We start from the raw sequence: 21,649 nt of genomic DNA on the forward strand, positions 1-21,649 counted from the left end.
ACACTGATTTTCTTCCATCTAATCCTGTGTGAAAGGGTGTTCAAAGTATGGTCTGCCAGTCTAGACTTGCCATAAAAATGGTAGCGAATGTCCCCCCCCGCCCAAAGCAGATGTTAACAGATCTTCCTGTCTGTCCACAGTAGAACAAGTCACAGCCAGGGAACTTCATACAATCCAGGATATGTTAGGGAATGGAGTTTATCCTTAGGAGAGTGGATCGGAGTTGCTAATTTAACACGTGGTTTGTATGTAGTACAAAGGTCATATATTTAAGTACTTTGGCTATCATAGGGAATAGGAAAATATAAGCCAACTAATAAACATCTTTTTTATAATTAAGTTTTGTGTTATAATACCATTAAAATAAGAAATAAATAATGTTCAACACCTAAGCTTGTCTATTAGATTAAATATACATGCTGGGTTTGATCAAAAATTTTGTTGACTCACATGCAAAAGTAGTCCTATAAGTTTCCAGCCTGACCTCGAAGGTCTTTCTTCAGTTGAGAAGAGGTAGTAGTCATTGAGTGCTAGATCTGGGCTGTAGGGTGGGTATTAAATCTCGTAGAAGCCACAGTCCTTCACTGCAGTCTTCGCAACAACAGCTGTATGGACTGGAGTATTGCCATGAAGCAGGCGAACACTATGACTCAGTGTTCCTCATCTCTCCTCCTTAATGGAGTTTGTGCAGGAGTGATGTTTAATATTCTGCATTCACAGTGGTAATCCTTTCCTTGAAGTCAATCAAGAGGATTCCCCAGCAATCCCAAAAGATTGTTGCCATTATCTGTTGGCGGACTGAGTGACCTTGGCTTTTCTCGGTGGTTGCTGCCAAGAAAAGCCAAGGTTTGTGCCACTCCATGGATTCCCTTTTGGAAGAAAGGAGCATAATAAAGGATCATGGTTTCACTCCCAGTGACAATGGATTCCAGCACTTCTCTTTGATTCCCTTAGCAAAACTCTAAAAACTTGCAGGAACAGGTCACACAATGCTCCTTCTGAATTGAAGAGAGAAGTCGAGGCACCCACCTTGCACTGACATTCATCATGTGAAGCTTCTTGTGAATGATGTGAAAGACAGTTGTTACAGAAAGTCGCAACCTTGCTAAGATCTCTTTGATCTTCAGCCATCTGTCATTAAGAAGTTCCTCCTCAACAAGAGAGAGAGACATTTTCCTCAGTCATCATTTTCACATCACAGCCAGCCTGGTTGGCCGAGTGGTTAGTGTGTCTGCACTCCACCCAAGAGGCTGCGGGTTCGACTCCCGCTGTGGGCATGGATGTTTGCGATTGTCCTACAAACTTTTGTGTGGAAAGGGAATCTGTGACCCTACCACTTATTCTGGCAGAAGACATCATTGCCAAAACCATGTGAGGTATGGCAGTGACCATATGGCATCTATGGATGTCAAATGTGAAAAAAAAAAAATCACTTCCACAGGCCAACCATCACAAGGATCATCTTCGATGCTCTCTTCCTAGGCGAAACTGTTTAGCCCATTCCTTCATGGTGGAATATGAAGGAGAAGGTTTCCTATAAACACCATCCAATTGCTGTTTGATAACATTTGAAGAAATGCCCTTCTTGGGTTAAAAACTTTATCACAGCACAGTACTCAATTTTAACATTACAATTTTTTATAATTAACATTACAATTTACATAACATTTACAATTAACATTACAGCCACTTAGCATGCCACATGTTAGTCAAATGAGTGCCTCCAGCTGAATGACACAGTAGAGAGATTGAAACTGGTAAAAGCTCCCTGTAGATGGTGCTATCTGTCAAACACACAGCATTTTAAAATTGGCACAAATTTTGTATGTCAGGCGGGAAACATTTGGAACCTACCTTGTATATCCAATCCAATCCTGTAGTCTCCTCTTTAAGAGGGTTGCAGCTGATGAACAGTCCGCTTCCATGCCTCTCTATCTCTTGCTTCTGAAAGATCCTTGCCTGCCCAATCTTTGATGTTGTCTTTCCATTGAAGTCGGGGTGTTCCTCTCTTTCTCTCCATCATCTCCTGCAATACTATTCTGGGAAGCTCTCCAGAAGAACCCCTCATCAAATGTCCTGCAAACGCTATTTTTCTTCTTTGGATACTAGCCATATAGTCTCTTTTTATTTTGAATCTTTGAAGAACCTCTTCATTGCTCACTCTTTCAGTCCAGCTGATACAATCCATTGTTCTCAAGCACCACATTTCAAATGCATTCAATCGGTCACTCATCTCCTTATTGATCGTCCAGGACTCACATCCATACGTCCCCACGCTTCAGATCATTGTCTTGAGGATTCTTACTTTTAACTGTTTGTTCAGATTTCTGTTTCCTAATATGTGGTATATTTGGAAAAATGCTGCTTTTGCTTTTTAAATTCTGTTCTTAATTTCATAATTAGATCTACTGTCTTCTGTTATCCAACTCCCAAGGTATTCAAAACTTTTTACATTTTCTATTCTTTGTCCATTCAAAGTGATTTCCATCCCATCATTTCCTTCCCTTGAAATCTTCACTACTTTTGTCTTCTGAATGATTATTTTCATTTTATATCTCTCATTTCCAACCCAGTTCAGTCTGTTCAAAATTCTTTGCAAGCCTTCCTCTGTTTCGCTCATAAGTCCAATGTCATCTGCATATCTTATATTATTTATCAGGTGTCTGTTTATCCTTATTCCATCCTTCAGATCTTCCAAGGTCTACCTCATCATCCATTGTTCAGACCTTGTATATAATAAACTGAAAATCGAATTTTTTTTTTTTTTTTTGCCTTATTAAGCCATGAATAATTTAATCAATCCTTATATTATATGCAATGCAGTAAATTGTTAGATCGCTTGGAATCTGGGTATAACGGATAATTAAACTATGCAGAAACTAGAATGAATATATATATTTTTTTTGGTTTAGGCCAATAAAAATATAATTTAGTTTGCTAAATCCCAAATTGCCAACCCATCCTCGTTCATTCAGTATCCGGGTAGATATCTAACAGGGTACACCATGAGAAGGTGAGGACTGGACATTAAGTCAGAAGCCCTGGTCAGTTCTCCACACTCTTTTAAAGGCTAAGTGGAGGTCTCCTCTCAGTTATACAGCTTTGACCTTTAAGCACCCCAGGAAAAAGACCCAGAGGAAAACCAAGATATAGGTTTATTGATACAGTGAAAAGTGCATTAGAAGACAGAAATATAAGATCTGATAATGTTGGAGTCTTGACAGGTAACAGACTGATTTGGAGGAAAAATTGTAGATAGGGAGTTAGTAATGATGTAAATTTTTCATGTAGTACTATCATATCCTATATACCCCTTGAGGGTACATGGCAGAAATTTGATGATGATGAGAAACTAGAATAACTTTCATGCAACATTAGTGCACAAATGGCTTCTAATTATTATCATAAGACCTCCATGGAGTCCAAAGACTCATTGTGGGAGGTCCTCCTATTCACACATACACAGTTCATATCGTGCCTTAAATCAATTCATGCTGTCTCCACACTCGACACACTTAGGCAATGCATTCTAATCACTCGCCACTATCCCTACAAAAAACCTACTTCTCATCCCCTGCTCATACAGTTTCCAGGAATGATTCTCGTCCATCCCATCCCCCTCCTATGAAAAGCCACATCCACATTGATCTGGTAATATACCAGATCAATATACCCTTACCATATCCCCACATCCTCCTATCCACCAAACCATGAAAACTGCATTTCTTCAATCTGTTTTCATACTCAACATTTCAGACTAGCAACCACCTAAATCAATCATCTTTGGATCCTTTACAATATCTGTTTATCCTTTTGAAAGAAAATCAGTTCACAATAATCCATATGTGGCCTGATCAAAAACTTGTACAATTTTAACGTGTTCCCAAAATTTCAGGTTATTGTCCACCTTCATCCCCAGATCCCTTGTCCTCTCTACCTCCTTTAAGATTTCCCTACCAACTGCATATTCTACAATCTATGCTTCCCAAATTTTAAAATCTTGCAATATGCAACACTGAACTGGCAATCTCACTCATGCATCCATTCTGACAGTCTATTCAAGTCCTCTTGTAAAGTCACATCTACTCTACTCCTCACAGTTCTTCCCAACTTTGTGTCATCTAAAAACAACTGCATATCTCCATTTGAACCTTTCCTAATACCATTCACATATGAGTAAAATAGCAACAACTCCAAAGCAGACCCCTGAAGCACATCACTAGTGACTTTCCTTTTCTGGGATATCGCTCCTCCATACATCCACATCTAGATGATACCTATCAACCAATTTGAGACATTGGAGACAACCAATTTCCAATCCAGCACACTAATCTGCTATTCAACTTGATACTTTCCAATTTAATTCCCAACTTGCCACATGGCAATTTATCAAAGGCCTTTGCAAAATATAAATATACCACTGTATACTTTCCCTTTTCACCTTGTTACAATAAGTAAGCAGATTGCTAAAGGAAAGTCTCATTAGCTAACTGTTGTTTATACTACACTTTTGTTACTCTTAACAAGTAAATCACCTTACTTGCATGCTCTTTTCTGCTGCTGTTTTCAATCAATTCTTTATCTAAGTGTTAGAGAGGTTAGTCCTGACTAACCTCTCTAACACTACCACAACTCCAGATATACAGATTGGTCTATAAAGTGAAGCCTTAGTCTTATCTCTTTTATGAAAGGGAATAATTTCTCCCTCTTTTCACTCCTTTAGAACTTGGCCCAATTTAACTCACGGTAAAAAAAAAAAAAAAAAAAGTACACACGGTGATATGTCATCAAACCGTACAGCTTTATTCAAGTTTATTGAATAAAGCTGTAAGGTTAAACCGTACAGTTTACCAAGTAAAGCTTCACTTGGTGCACTTCATAGTGTCATTTTCACAAGGACAAATTAACTGTATGAATTGCTCATTTAATATCTCAATTGTATTCACAGCAGTTGTTATCATTCTAGCATTTTTGCCACCCAATATCATCCTTCTACAATCTTCCATTCCATTCTTCCATTGAGCACATATCGAAAGAACTCTTTGAGATTTATTTATTTTATTTTATTTTTTTATTTTTTTTTTTGACTCATTAGCTAACTGTTGTTTATACTGTACTTTTGCTGCTCTTAACAAGTGAGTCACCTTACTTGCATGCTCTTGGTACTACCACTTATGCAACTGATTACTGCTTTCATTTTGTGCTGCCTCCATAATGCCTTCTTCCAGATTGTATGCCTCATCTCGTCAGTCAACCATTTCACACTCACTTTATTTAACCTCCTGATCTTTGGAATACTTTCAGACATTGCCTCAATGTCTCAAACAGACAGTTCCTGATTAAGGCTTGGGCCTTAATCAGGAACTGTCTGTCAGAGATCAATGTTGTCTTAAGCAGCATTGATCTCTTTTTCATCCAATCCCTCATTCCATGATATAGTTGCAAGCTGTCTCCTAATTTGTCATAATCACCAGCCTTATAGTTTCACATACAGCCAAACTTGGTTATGATGAGCACCAGGAGACAGACAAGAGTTCCTTGTTATAACTGCTGCTCGCTATATCAGTAATGGGTTAAATCTACCTCCTATTTTTATTAAATTCTCAATAACTCAAAAAATTGATTCAAAAACCAAAAGTAGCATTAAAGTAAAAAAAAAAATTACATACCTAGATATTATTTGTATGAATATGCTTGTATAAACAATACACTTAATATTTAACTTAATATTTGAGGCAGTAACACATACTGCCTCAAAACCACTGCCACCATTTGCTCTTTGCAATCTCCACCTTCATTGGATATAACTCCTTTGCTACTATTAACAGCACTCCTCCTCCTTTCCTGCCTTGTCTGTCTTCATAAAAAATATCATCTGCTCTCTAGATTACCAGACCTAGAGCAACACCAAACTAAATATTCGATCCTCTACCTCTGGTTCATACCATACTGCCTCAAAACAACCACCACTATTTGCTTCTTGCAATCTCTACCTTCGTTGGACATAATTCCTTTGCTACTATCAATAGCACTCCTCCTCCTCCTCCCATCCTGCCCTGTCTGTCTTCATGAAAAATATCACATCCTTCCATCTCTATTCATGTCGGGATGCCATATTCATCCAACCATATCTCACTTACTCCAACAATTTTTGGGTGGACGAACTCAATCAATGCAACAATTTCATTCCCCTTATTTCGGATAGTTCTGGCATTCATATATAAACATAATAATATCTCATTTCCAGTTCTATAACAAGTTCTACAGACACCACTTCACAAATATGACTCCTCCGTACCTTCCCCTAGCCATTCCTCTATCACCAGTAATCCTACAACCTTCACCAGACCATACACTCTCTTCATATCCCAAGTCATATCAATCCTTTTTTATCTACGCATACATTCACTCCTAAATCCAGCATGCACACTTCTCATGCAGTGTTTCCCTTCCCCCCCCCCATTTCACTGTCTATCTTGTGTTCTGCCTCCTCATTATCTTCGTTCACAAGCTCTTCTAAATTACTTCTCTGCAATTCCACATCACGTTTACATTCTCAGATGTTCTAAACATATCGAGGCAACACACCGACTACCTTTTCTACAACATTTATCTTTTACTCTCCTCAACAACCTTCTGATATCCATTCTCTTTGTTGCAACTCTTTTTCTCACTTACTACTCAAATGCAATGCCTCAATCACTCTACTCATTATACATTATAATTACTCACTCTTATAATTCACCTGTTATTCACTCTTCTATGCAACTCAATAATTCTCCTCTTCACTCCATGTTTCATCTCTTGCTTAATCTCTGCTTTCATGTTTTCAATGACTTTCTTGTTCCGTTCACACTGCTATCTTACCATCATTCCCACAAGCTATTGCACTGCCAGGTGCATTCCCTTTTTCACCATCGGTCTCGCACACATTCACTACATTACCATTACTGTCAGCCACATTGCGATTCTCGTGTAAACTTACCATCAACCTCACTTGATTCCTACTATACTCATGATCTCCACTACTGCTCACATTCAAAGACACCCCATAGTGCATAACCATGTTACAATTCTTACATACCTATATCCTTTCATCTCTCCTATTCAACCTCTCCACATTGATATCAACATCTCCGCAAGCACACATATTACATTCGCCCTTTATGCTGCTCTACCTCTCACCACTGTTTTGTTCACTCTTGCCACAACACAAAAAGAAACACAGAAATAAATTAATATACAATCTGAACTCAATTGAACACTGCCCACCAACCACAGCTATCACATAACAAAATGTAGTTGAAAACTATCAATATCACTGCACAACAAATATAAAATTTAACTTTTTTTCTGGAGCATCGCTGCAACTCTCCAAACAATTATCTTCACTGCCTAGTGGCTATCTTCTTATTCAAAACAGCAATTGAAACAATTAATTATGGATAGGAGCATAATTAACCATTATTGCAGTGATATTTAATTATACATAATCAGTAAAACTATCAATTAATGATACTTAATAGTATTAAACAGAATCTGTAACTCGGTAATGATAAGGGCCATTCATCTGGCGAAAGATCTGGATTCATCTAGGATGCAAAGAACTTTTATAAGGTTTTTTTCAATTGAATATAAATTAACAATTCTCATATGAAAGTGACAAGGTCTTGTTTACTGGAAACTTGAGTTTTTCATAAAAAATAAAATAATGATACTTAATGATATTAAAGAGAATCTGTAACTCGATAATGATAAGGGCCATTCATCTGGTCCTTATCATTACCGAGTTACAGATTCTTACAAAGAACTTTTATAAGGTTTTTTCAATCGAATATAAATTAACAATTCTCATATGAAAGTGACAAGGTCTTGTTTACTGGAAACTTGAGTTTTTCATTCCGCGAACACAGGCAAATGAAACAGAACACTTGCAAGTAAATGACATACCAGCCTCATAGCATGTATTTCTTTATGTGTAATTCCAAACACAACAACATAACCCAATATTTAAAATTTTTAAAAATAATATAAATAAAAAATAAAAGTAGAAAAAATATTTTTTCAGGTAAATACAAAATAAACATTCAAAAAATTGGTATATACCTAACGTTAGTTCAATTTATTAGTATAAATATGTCTCCGAATATAGCATCCCCATTATGCCATTATCATAATTTCCTGCTATAAACCTCAGAGCAGCATACAAGATACAACAATAACACTACGCATTTAAGTTTACATTACTAACAGCTTCGTATCAACAATTTTCTTCCAAATTGTTCTGTTACTTATAAGCTTTTCAACAATGATCTTAGATATTAGTCTTCTAAGGCACAACTAGCTGCTTTCAATGCACCTAAACCATGCCCTAGTATTTTCACTGCCATCTTTGTTTCCATTAAGCACCTTTTCTCTTCTACATAAGTGATCTTTATGTAGAAGAGAAGACTTTAGATTAGCTCCATTCACATACACAAAAATTATGAAAATATTTCATGTAGCTCCTAAAGTTAGAAGTATGACTAGCCATGATTATAAAACAGAATACAATGCCCTTAAAATACCAACCTGTATTAATGTTTTATTGGCTAATTTAATTAATTTGAAATTTTAACTGCACAAATATGATAACATATTTATTTCATGAACCACATGGCTATCATCATCAGCAAATTCCTGATATGTACCCTCAAGGTGTGTACAGGATACTATGATAGTACTACATGATAAACTTACATCATTACTAACTTCCTATCAACAATTCTCCTCCAAATCAATCTATCAAGACTCCAACATTATCAGATCTTATATTTCTGTTTTCTAAGGCTGAGGGTATTTTCAGTTTCTGAACTTGAGTTGGGAGTTCTGGGGCTGAACTCCATTCCTCCTGAGATTGAAGAAGGTTTCATCTTTTTGTTGGAATTTGAAACCTTATTCAGTCTCAGGAGGAAGTGAGTTCAGCACCATAAGTCCCAATCCAACATGGATGCCAACTCTGGCAAGATACAACAATGCTCAAGAGCAGAATGCCAAGACTAAATTGGATGCCATACCAGTACCATAGTAAGCTCTACCAGGAAAGGAGACTTACTACAACACCACTGATCCCTGTAGGCAAGCCTAAAGCCCACTAGCTTAAAGATCCTGGATAGGTCATCCAGCTATTTTGCTGAAGCAGGACCATAGTAATGTGACACAACCAGGATCCCCTTTCTGGATGTATATGGTTTGCACAGCATGGCAAACATGGCAGCAAGGCACCAGATCCCAATGATGGTAGTCTACAGATAGGATATTAAAAGAGACTAAGGAGAAGTAGAACAAAGAATATGGAAAGAAATGCAGAGAAAAAAAAAATAATGAGTCAGTACTAAGTACATTACTCAAAGGTCCCCTCCACCATGACCAGGTGCCTCATATGGAGAGGAATACTTCCATAGTTAAAATCACTTATTATCATCACACTACTCTCATGCACAGGGACAGAATGTGAAGAATTTAGTATTTTCAGAGATGATAGAAAAGACAGGATGGAGGAAACAAGTACTGCTGATAATAGCAGATGAATTATAGCCAAAAAAGAGTAAAAGACAAATGGGTACATGGAAGTTCATTTGAAGCAATCTGGTGTGATATTGAGGACAAAATATACAGTTGGTTGCTGTTGTACTATAGGCCAATGGGTGCCAGGGATGATGGGGAAGCCATGCATCAGCAAATTAGCACACAATGAATGCAGTCAAGTAATTATTATGGCAACCAATAATTACAGAGACAGATTGCAAGGAGAAAGGATCATATGGCAGGAAAGGAAATAAAATTATACACCTACTAAGCGATAATTACTTTAAATAGCATGTGATGGAGAGGACTATTGCTTCCTACAGAGGAAAGTGATCATGCAGTCTTGACTTTGGAAATTGTGAAATGTAGAATTTTCTGTTAAAGAATATATATATGGGAAGGTGATTATGACAAGCTGAGGTAGAAGCATGTAACAGTGCTATTGCATAAAAATCTGCATAAGAATAATAAGAGAAAAGAATGTTTATTTATTTATTTATTCTTATGGCAAAAGAATACAAAGCAGCTACAGGTCAATGCCTAGTCCAGAAAGCCAATCAGGGCCTCATCCGTCACCTCGTGGATGTCCTAAAGGCCACCAGCATGAAATTGTTGCCTTGGGCATTCATTCACAATATGAGCGATCGTGTGAGCCACGGGGAACAATCACAATAAGGGTAGTCTAACAGTCTCCATTTATGTAGTCAGTAGCCACATCTGCCCTGGTCAGTTCTGATCCTGTTGATAGATGACTAAATTTTCCTAGGAAGAGCACAGGGATCAACTAGGAAGCCATTTGTTGGAAGACTGTTAGACCAGTGTTCTCTCCACGTCAGGTGTTGATGGTAAGGCAGATGAAGAGAGTTTGCCCATGGACCAGAAAGGGTTTCTTGATTTTAGGCAAAGACTAGGTAGATTTATGAGTCTGGTGCAAGGGAAGTTTGCTCATTACTTTATTAAATTCTTTAATCGAGGCTTGTCTTCTCCATATATTTGGTGGGGCAATGTTAGATAGGATAGGCAGCCAGAGGAAAGGGTGCCTCTCAGTGTCCCACTAACTATGCTCATGGTGGAATTTAGCTGAGTGTCTATAATGTTAGTGTGCACTTCTTTCCTAGATGGGGGTATACAGCATTCTGCTGCAGAGAATGTGAGGGCAAGTGCAGATGCCCTTAGGACTTCTGCACCACAACCCCAGGTTGTTCCAGCAAGCCTTGAAATGATATTATTTCTCATTTGAATTTTGTTGGACAGGTTGGTGATGTGCCTTTTATAAGTTAGGCTTCTGTCCAGCCTCACTCCAAGGTATATTTCGGGTGAGGCTCATGTCACAGAAAGAGAGGTTGAGGTGTCAATTGGCCGGTGCATTGTTCAGGTGTAATGCTGTCAACACAGAATTGCTTGAATTACTCTTGTAGGATGTTTAGGTCTGTGTTCAGGGTTGTTTCCAGGTTGCAAAGGAGATAGATTGGTGTAGGATTGTTAGGTCATCGGCATACATATATTGGTGGAAAAAAGATCAGGCCCAGATTCCTCCACAATGGTCACCCACAGGGCTCTGTGTTAGCTCCTTTACTCTTTAACATCTACATGTCTGATTTACCACATACCAGCTCAAGGGAAGAATGTTAGAAGTGCATGATAGTCAAAGCATATCTGAAAGATGCAATATCAGATATTATATATATATATATATATATACACCCAAAATCAGGAGAATAAATCAAGAGTTAGATAGATGAGGAGTATCATTTAATGCTATGGAGGGTATATAAGAAAAAAGGTGATCAGCAAGCACAAGCAGTACAAAGCTCAGGTAAGAAAGGCTATCATCATGATAAGGAAGCCAAAATCAGATTAAGAAAAATTACCTAAGCTAAAGGAAATCCCAAAGAGTTCCTTCACTATGTAACAAGTAAAAGGAAAATGATATAAAAGGATAACGTTTATCAGTGCTTATGGTAGTGAGGGGACAGAAAAACAAGCAAAATAGTTCATTTACTGAGGGCAAGGGATGACAGATTTTGCTTGAATGGCAGACAATTATAAAACTTTGCAAGGATTTATCATCCAAGAAGATACTGATGTGATAGATGAGATAGGAATTGGTATGAGAACAAAGGTTGATGAACTGGAACTGCATAGGCTATTGCAGAATCTCAGCACAAATACAGTAGAGGATCAGATGGAATATACTGGATGACAGCTCTTGTAAAACAGTAACAGTGCAATGGTCTATCATCCAAAAAGATGTTGCTGTGACAGGAATTGGTGTGAGAACAGAGGTTGATAAACAAACTAGTTAATATAAAGAATCTCAAAACAAATGTGGCCAAGGGAAAAAATGGAATATCAGTTCACGTATTATGGGAACATGCAAAGGAATTGGTACTGACTCTGACTAGGCTGTGTCTTATGTCTCAACTCTGGTAAAGTCCCAAGAGAGTGGAATGGAGGCAAAATAGTTCCCCTGCATGAAATAGACTCCAAGATTGTGGTAGGAAATTATAGACCAATCAGTAGCTCTGGAGTGGGGGTAATAAAAGTATTGGAAAAGTTAGTCAAAGCCAAAATTCAGGAATGAGTAGATAAAAATACTAATGTCATTAGAACAAATGGATATGAGGGTGACTGATGGACAGATGACAAAAAGTACTATATGAAGGAGTAGAATCCAGAAGAAAGCAGGTAAGAAGTGGTGTACAGCAGGGCTTGGTGCATGGACTGCTACTGCTTAAAATATTCAGTTGTTAGCTTATGATGCAAAATTGGGTGGCATAACAGTTTATCAATGTGATGTTGGTTTAAATCAACTGATGTTATTGGCAAAAGATAATGGGTATCAGTTTAATGTGGAAAAGTGTAAGTTATGCATTTTGGGATAAAAGATTACAAGTCATGTACTATATTGATGTATCCAAGAAACTGATGAAACTAAGGACTGCTGGGGTGGGGGAGTTGAAGTTCAGAGGTCATTTTGCTAAGGTGATCATAAGGTATCTCACAGGATTACTTGACAAACACTAATAATGAGAGATAAGGAAGTTAGTATTCCTCTTTATAAGGTATTCATATGTCGACTTCTGGATTACTGTGCTAACGTCTGATCACCTGTGTCACTTGGGGATGAGGAAAAAGAGAAGAGAATGCAGAGATGAATGATAAAGGATTGTGAACTTGTGGGTTGCCAAAGTAGATTGATAGATGTTAAAGATGAGATCTGATAGAAAAAATTTAAGTTACTAAAAGGAATTTACAGAATTCATGCAGAATATTTCAGCACTTGCTTAGAGAGGGTAGGTCAGTCCTGGAAATTAAGGAAAAGTGTAGTTGAAATGTGGTCATCTAGAATTATTTACATGAATAGTTAATAAATGGATTGGGTTGCCTGTGTGAGCTCAAGTGTTTTGTCAATGAGTTCAAAGAAGGGTATGACAGATATGATGCAGATAGTTTGGATCATTTTCTGAAATGAGTTTTCAGATTCAATGGAGGTGCTCATGCAAAAATAATAATTAATAAAGTGGAAGGGCAGTAGAGCAACCAAGCACCAACAGTCACTGTTTCTGTTGAGGTGCAAACCTAATATTTCAATTTTTTTAGGAGATGGAAGGGAACACAAGACACCTGCTTTCTCAGCTTTACAAGGAATTCCAATGATTACTGGTGGGAATAAAAAATGAGTTGCTTGGAAGTATGGCCAATGCAACAGAAACCATATATTCTACATGCATTTTCTGGCCAGTGTGGCTATTTTGTAATTTAATAACCTAAGTTTCTGGTGGGGGAGGGGGGACCTTGCCATTTCTGTAAGATAATGGCTAACTCATTTTCAACTGTAAAGCCCTTATAAAGTTCCTCAATCCAACCGAAGACCAAAGTATATACTTGCCTCATAACTGCCATTAAGTGGGGTGGGGAGAGAAGTGGGCTGTCGTTTTAAAATCCACGCAGCTTTCTTGCCATTCAAACTTTGTTTCAGAGCATAACCGAGGCACGCAATATTATGTTAACTGCATATAGAAGTGAGGTATATTTGTCAGCATATTAATGAGGAAAAACTGTCACATCCTGTTATATATGCGAGTGATTTACCACATCTGCAACAAGATTAACCTAAGCTTTGCCAATTCGGCTACGCAGTCATAACTACGAAATCGACACGAATATTATTATTATATAATAAATAATAATAACAATATTTGTATATTATTATACTTATTATTCGTATAATAATAATAATAATTACGAAATCGACACGAATATTGCGTCAAGAACTATTTCAACTATTTTATTTAGAAATTAAACTCAATATTTATAGCATTTTAAGTCTTGTAACTTACGGTTAATGATTCAGGAATCAAAAGTAACAAGGCAATTAAGAAATGCACTGCAAACTTTAACTTAATATGTATAAACGACATAACACTAACGCGTACATCCATGATAGAACTCATCAAACAGCGCTCTCTACTTTCTCTAGCAACCAAAATAAAGTATGTCAAAAAATGAATTATTTATCTGTTCAACATGGCCCATGACAAAGTACATAACTTCGCGCCGATTTAAAATCAGAACCAGGGAAGTGATTTAGCACTTCATCTATAAAAGTTTGCTTGTTTTCTCTGTGTGTGTGTGTGGGGGGGGAGAATCGCTACGAAAGGTAGCGAAGTCCTGATACAGAAATCCTATCCATAAAGGTCATTTCAGCATATCGCAGCATGCACGACATAGCAGAGTGCTTCCCAAACTTATGAATGTAAAGGCCCCCCTTGGAAAAATTAAAATATTTCACGGCCCCCATCGAAAAAAAAATCGTAATTCAGACATATATTATTATAATATTTATTGTATTTATATTCAATACAAAACATACACAGCGAATATTGCAGAAATCAAATGCAAATATTACATTTTTAGCATCTTACATACATATTTGACATGCCACACTTAGTCTTAAACACATTTTAAATTTGTTTTCATTATTTCACGCCCCCCCTGAACAAAACTAACGGCCCCAAAGGTCCGCGACCCACAGTTTGGGTAGCGCTGATATAGAATCAAAGTCAGCATATCGCAAAGGGCTCGAGATGAACATTCCAACTTCATTCTCTGTTTGCAATAAGTCCGCAAGAGCTGCAAAGCACCATCTACAAATCTAAATCTAACTCTGAAAGAGCAAAACATGAAAACCTGGCTCGCTCATCCGGATGACACTACTATAACGACGACTAAGGCTTGCCTACATGCATTATTCTTCTCATCCAATTCCTGCAATGTTGATCTAATCATCTATAATCCCACCAGAAACAATACACTAAATGATCACTGTGGTGAAAGCCAGGGTCATCAGAAAAAATTTAAATAATATGCATGTCAAAAAGGGAAAAAAGTGTTCTTCGGGTCCTGACAACATTCTCCAGTTCTACTTAAAAGTTGTATCCTGAACAAGTCCAATATCGCCTCTATTATATTCAATTAGTATCTATACAATAGCTTGGAAGCAAGTTTGTATTCAATCTATTCCAACGAAAATAATAATAATAATAATAAGTAGACATGTTAGATAATGTGACCGATAAAAATAAAATTAAACCCATTTTCCTCACCTCAGCCCTTTCACATGGAAGGCTTCCCCCATCAACATTTCTTCAGCACCTGAAATCCTATTAGCTAAACTGTGACCACCAGTATAGATTCCGCAATACTAATTGCGCAGTAGTTTTGCTTTGAAGTCGGCAACATAAAAATTTCTGAGAGACCTTCTGTAACACTTGACATTACCATCTAACATTTGAAGTATAGGACTCAGGTGCCTGTTCATCAATGTGTTTTCTTATAGTCTGCCTTTTAGCATTGTAATTGGGTAACCATTTTCACCTGTCCAAATACAGACCTGATACAAATCCCAACACCTATCAACTTTAGAAGAATACTCGCATGTATAGTTTTTGGCTATTTTGGATTTATAACTGAAGCAAGTAAGGTTATGAAACTAGCATTGTATCATGTAATTGCATGTGTTCACATGTTTTCTGGGATGAAAAAACTGAGTTTTCTGGGGAAAATCTTTAAACTCGCCATATGAGACTAGCTGACCATCGTTTGGTTCTCACGTTTAGTATAATGAATAAAAATTTCCCTGAAAATTTCTTGAAGTTCTCAAAGAGAAGGCAGGTTGATTAATCAATGATGTTGTTCTCTCTCACACATACACATACACAGATTCACTCCAGGCCATAATCTATACAGTATGGCTGTTTCTGTTGTAGGCTTTAAGGTTTTTTTTTTTTTTTTTTTTTGAAGGGGATTAATTCCAAGGACACCACTCCATTGAATAGTCATCATTCCCTTCATTATTCATAAGAATACTAACGTATCTCTCAACATACATAATGTAAGCGCTCACAAAGTCATTCATAGTGTGTCTCGCATTTACACAAATTGCTAACTGGCGGTGACCAATGGCGCACCCAGTGGCGGGAAGGGGACCTGGATCCCCAAAGAAAAAGGGAAAAACACTACTGCAGAAAATTTTCCAAAAATCTTTTCCTAGTTAAAATTCTTTTTATTTTTTATTTATGTTGTGTTGTGTCTTCTATTTCTATGCTACTTATGAATTAGCGATCATTGCAGATGCGCAGTCATAGGTCGTATGCGATGAGTAGTGTGTATTCTCAAATCATCTACTCAACTCAAGATTAAATCCTGAGTGCGTATTTGACGGTGACCGACTAACGACGCTCTTTTCGACACCTGTTCACGCTCAGTCGACGTGCTGTAAACGACTTGTAGACTACTCGTTCACCAGATTATATGTTTTGTAGTTCCCATTAGACCTTTCTTGTGTCGCACACACGAGTTCTAGGAAAAATCATGAAAAGAGTTGTAGCAGTCGCTACTACTCCTTTCATCGGAATACCGTCCTACTTCGGTTCATTAAACTCAGCCTAAACTATTCAAGAGTTTATTGCTTGTGGAGTAAATGCATGATCTTTTACTCGGGACCGACAGAGATGTCTAACTCACAACCGATCATAGTTCATGAGGCATATACTGCCAGAGATGTGAGACCAAAACGCAGTCATCACATGTGTTATCTTCAGCTAATTCACATGATATTTCAACAGAAAAACATAAACTTCTACGGAATAAAACAGAAATCTTACACCACTATCAGTATCAGATCAAAAAAATAAAATAAAATAAAGAAATAAATTATTTTTCTCTGACCTATAAGTTCTGTAATGTTCACCTAAGAATAAATCTCATTAAAGGTTCCCCAGTTATGGCTAATCAAATACAAAACAAGAGCATGTCAATTTTCGCATACTCACCTAATTGGAATTATTAAAATCCCACGCAATACCGTGTTTGTTGTCGCCATGCTAATCTTTTGCTGTTCGTAAGTATTAGCCACCATAGCTCGATTGATATCGATGCAGGCCGTACATTGCTGGATTTATGCATAATAGAAGCATAATACTGGCCTAACATCATTACAAAGGTTCTCAAAATAAAACAAAACAAAAGAAACTATTAAATCTAAAACCCTAACCTAACTAAAAAAACTTAGGTTAGAGATTTTACCTGAACTAAAAGCCTAGGTTAACTTTTAGGTTACATTGGAAACGGGTTGGAGTATCTTAGGTCGCAAAGAATCTTTATAAGGGCTACAATGTAAGATGAATTATCCTGTCGCATATGGGGGAAGGATGTTTCTTTCCTGCTACATCGGACTTTTCATCCCGAGCAGGCAAACCAATCAGAAAAACTCTCACAATTAACACAACATAACAATCATTCCAGAGCCTGAAGTAGAGAAATCAGAATTGAATACTAAACAGACCCCAGTAAAGAGAGCAAAAATGAAGTTTACGCTTAACATCACCAAAAGCCGGAAGTCAAAACCCAAAGAAAAAAAAAATAGCTATGTGTCCGGAAAGAAAAGGCTCTAGAAAACTTTCAACTTTCTAACTATGACTCAGAATCTAAAAATCATCACGCTAAATGTAAACGGGCTAAATAATAAAACATCGATTCAACTAACAGTTAATTTAATCTTTCAACACAGACCCGATATACTTATGATACAAGACACTAGACTGCACAACAACACTGACCCATCAAACATCTTCAAATACAAGTTACAAACAATGTACCATATCGTTGCCGAAGAGGCTCAGACCAATGGAGTAGGTGGAGTTACTACACTAATAAAAAAATCGGGTAACCTCCAAATATTATCCCATAATGTCGTAATCAGGCATAGAGTTCTGGAGGTCGAGCTCCATTGGCAGAAAAAAATACACAACATAATTAACATATATGGACCAGCCACACATAATCATAAGACCACCTTCTGGGAGGAAGTGCGACACTATATTCAACAAAAAAATTACCCAATAATAGCAGGAGATATGAACTTTACAGAACAACCACAAAAGGATCAAGAACACCCAAACTTACTTCCGCAGAAAAATTTCACAAGTTTTCACCCACTGTGGCCTATCAGATGCCTTCAGAATCTTGCATTCCCAAAAGAAGGAATTCACATACTTTGCACCCGGAAACGCCTCTAGAATAGACTGCATATACATTCAAACATTCAGAAATATAAAGGTCAAAACTGCACAACACACACCTGTCATGTTCAGCGATCACCATATGGTGATGGCTGAACTACAATATCAACAAACAGAAACAGCTGATAAGTTTACAAACAGAAATTTCCCCCTATGGAAATTTAATAAAGACCTTAAAGATGACGATGAATTCAACAATAACATAGAGAAAATAGTTGAGGAAATAGAATCCATAGGAAATGCTGTAACAGCCTGGGAGAAATTTAAACACATGACAAAACAAACAGCAATCAAAATTAGTAGAATAAAAAAGCAGCAACAAAGGAACAAACAGAACGCTGACACGAAGAAATTATCAAAATTGTATCACCACCATGACAGAAATAATGAAACAATCAGAACAGAAATAGAAGAAATTAAAAACCGCATAACAGCGAAACAGTTTCAGGAAATAGGAGCGTGGCTACGTGCTGGTCTCAAAATAATTGAAAATGATGAAGGGAAGACCTCGACAGCATGGCTGTTTGAGAAACAACGGAACGCAAAACAGAGAATAAAAACCATAACATACGAAGGCCAAACCCTAAATAAAGACTCCGAAATAATTCGTGGTGTTCAAAAATACTTTTCTTCACTATTTCAAGAAAAACCCAGCAGTCAGGAAGAAAGAGAAAGATTCCTTTAACTCCTCCCCAAAATCACCCAGCAGGAGGCTGAGGAGATCGACGCACCAATCACCGTAGCAGAATGCCGTCTTATAGTGAAACAGCTCCCGGATAACAAATCACCAGGTGAAGACGGACTAACAGGCGAATTCTATAAAGAATACTTCCCAAAATTTGAACATATTTTTATTAAAATGATCAACACGATGATTACAACACAGACAACGCCAGCAAAATTCAACACAGGACATATTGTACTACTACCAAAGGTTGGGGATCAACAGAAGTTACAAGACATAAAAAACTGGAGAGGCATAACCCTACTGAATACTGATTACAAAATAATATCTAAAATACTTACAAACCGAATACAAAAGCACCTCCATAAACTTATCTCACCAGCACAATCATGTGCAGTGAAAGGAAGAAATATTCTTGACACAATAATGCACCTCCAACGCATTTACGATTATTACAGTCTCACAGAAAATCCATGTATTGTAATGGGTCTAGATATTCAAAAGGCATTTGACACAGTTAGCTACCAATACCTGTTTGAAACACTAGACCGAATAGGAGTTTGAGTAAACTGGAAAGAAACGATTAAGCTTTTGTACAGAAACGCGGAAAGTAGGCTGATCATTAATAAAAATCTCTCAGCCTCTTTCCCAATAAAATGTTCCATCCGGCAAGGAGACCCACTTTCCATGGCTCTATTTGTTCTAGCCCTAGAACCACTCATTATAGCCATTAACACAAACAACAATATCAAAGGAACACATATATACGGAGAAAGTGACGCCAAAATTTTGGCATATGCTGATGACGTCACTTTAACACTAGGAACACAAAAATCTTTGGACACAACACTCAAAATAATAAAAGACTTCAGCAAAGCCTGAGTACTGAATGTGAATCTGGCAAAATCCCACTGCAAAATAATTGGAAAGTGGGAAAACCAACCAAGGATTCCTTCAGGAATACAGGTGAATAATTATATACCGGTTCTGGGCATCAACATCGGAAGCTCAGAATCACACGAAGAACAGTGGAAAGACTCCATGACGGCATAAAGAAGAAAATTAATGCAATGCGCCCTAGACAGCTGTCCGTCAGAGGAAGGGCCTGGGTTTGCAACATCTACCTAACATCTCGCCTGTGGTACAAGATACACAACACCCCGTATCACGGAAGGTGGGCCGAAAAAATACACAGGCTCTGCGCTACATACATCTGGGGCTCTCAGAATGAAGCCATGCGCAGATCAAATGCCTCTTCCATGAAGTTGAAGCTGGAGGTTTAGCATTGCTAAACATCCATCTGAAAACTCTCATCGGCAGGGCAATAACAGCAGCCCGAGCACACACAAAAACCTATCATGCCTATGCGGCAACATTCTTACAAAAGTGTTTGCCGCATAGGTTTATAAGCTCACTTCCAGATATAAAAAAACCAAGCCCGAGAATGTTCAAAGAAATAGCCGAAGGGTACACATATATAATGAAACACTCAGATACCGAAACCTTACTGACAATCAAACCAAGAAAACTATATAAAACATTAAGTCAAGTGACATTCCCACCTCCCCAACACAGGGAAATAAGAAAAGGAGAAATTAGGCTAAGTCCTGTGCTTAGCAAAGTTTTCCGACTTCCAATATCACCAAAATACAAAACATTCTTCTATAAAGTACATCATGCCTGTCTCCCCACAAAATTGTGGTGTGTAGCAAAAAAAATCCCACTACAAGGCCCAGCGAAGTGTCATTTCTGTCCCGACCCAGAAACAATATATCATATTATGATGTTCTGTAGCAAAACGTCCACAGTATGGAACACCATACAGAAATTCCTACATAAGACACAACCATTCTCTGAAAACACATTATTTCGGTTGGAAGACCAAAAAATGAAAAAAAAAACAGAACTAATAATCATAATAATAACAATGTATGCAATATGGTCCCACATATGTGACAAAATACACGGAAGAGACACCAGACCAGACATACTAGCAAAAATTAACAATTATTTAAAGGAAATTATCATAAACACTACACAAACCAAAAGCATAACAACACAGCAATGGAGGAAACTCGGCCTAATTGAAGAAGGAGAAGAATGGAACCCCCGTAGTTAGTGGTATAGTTCGCCCACCGTTTCCAGGTCCCTGCTTCGCGTCTTTCCAAGAATAGTCGATTCATGCTGAAGGGGAGAAAAAAATGAAGGACGTCCGAATTGGTCGCCAACACGCGAAATCACGTGCTTTATAGGTAAAATTTTCCAACTGTTATACAAGCAACATAGTTAACTACAATAATCATAAAAGAGAAGTTAATTTTCCGACCGGTAATAATAAACAACTCATCCCACTATACGGACTGATTACCCTATTATCGGAATGGATACTTCTTTTTCTGAGATGCGCAGAAGTGTCGAGGGACCTCAAATCGGTGGGCGAACTATAAACAATAATGATAACCCACTATCTGAACAAAAAAAGCATAATCCCAGACAAAGGTGCTGTTAACGTAGGCCCATTCGCCACAATGAGAGGAATAATGACAACAAGATATCAAATCTAATAAAAAAAAATAAAATTAAAAAAAGTATATATGTATATAAAATAATAATTAAAATAAATAAGTGAAAGTTTAAAAAAATAATAAAAAATATTAATAATAATATATAGGTACGCCTATATATAAGGGATAAGAATGTTATATATATGTATATCTAATTGTGTAAGAAAAAAAAAGAAAAGAAAAGAAAAGAAAAGAAAAGTAAATAGCAAATTACTCCTTAAGATAAGTCAATACTACTCTAGTAATAA

The 21,649-nt window shown here is 37.3% G+C and overlaps 1 protein-coding gene across 1 annotated transcript in view; it reads right to left on the reverse strand.

Moving 5' to 3' along the window:
- Positions 1-14,016, reverse strand: part of EMC10 (ER membrane protein complex subunit 10) — a 145,571-nt gene extending 131,555 nt beyond the window's left edge. The window contains exon 1 of the mRNA XM_090414487.1: positions 13,911-14,016. Coding sequence (XP_090270613.1) covers positions 13,911-14,012 — 102 coding nt within the window. The 5' untranslated portion in view covers positions 14,013-14,016. The remainder of the gene's footprint in view (positions 1-13,910) is intronic.
- Positions 14,017-21,649: the final 7,633 nt, after the last annotated feature.

This window comes from Typopeltis vanoorti, chromosome 25 (assembly GCF_054136105.1).
Source record: "Typopeltis vanoorti isolate ZY-2024b chromosome 25, IOZ_Tvanoo_1.0, whole genome shotgun sequence".
Classification (NCBI taxonomy): Eukaryota; Metazoa; Arthropoda; class Arachnida; order Uropygi; family Thelyphonidae; genus Typopeltis; species Typopeltis vanoorti.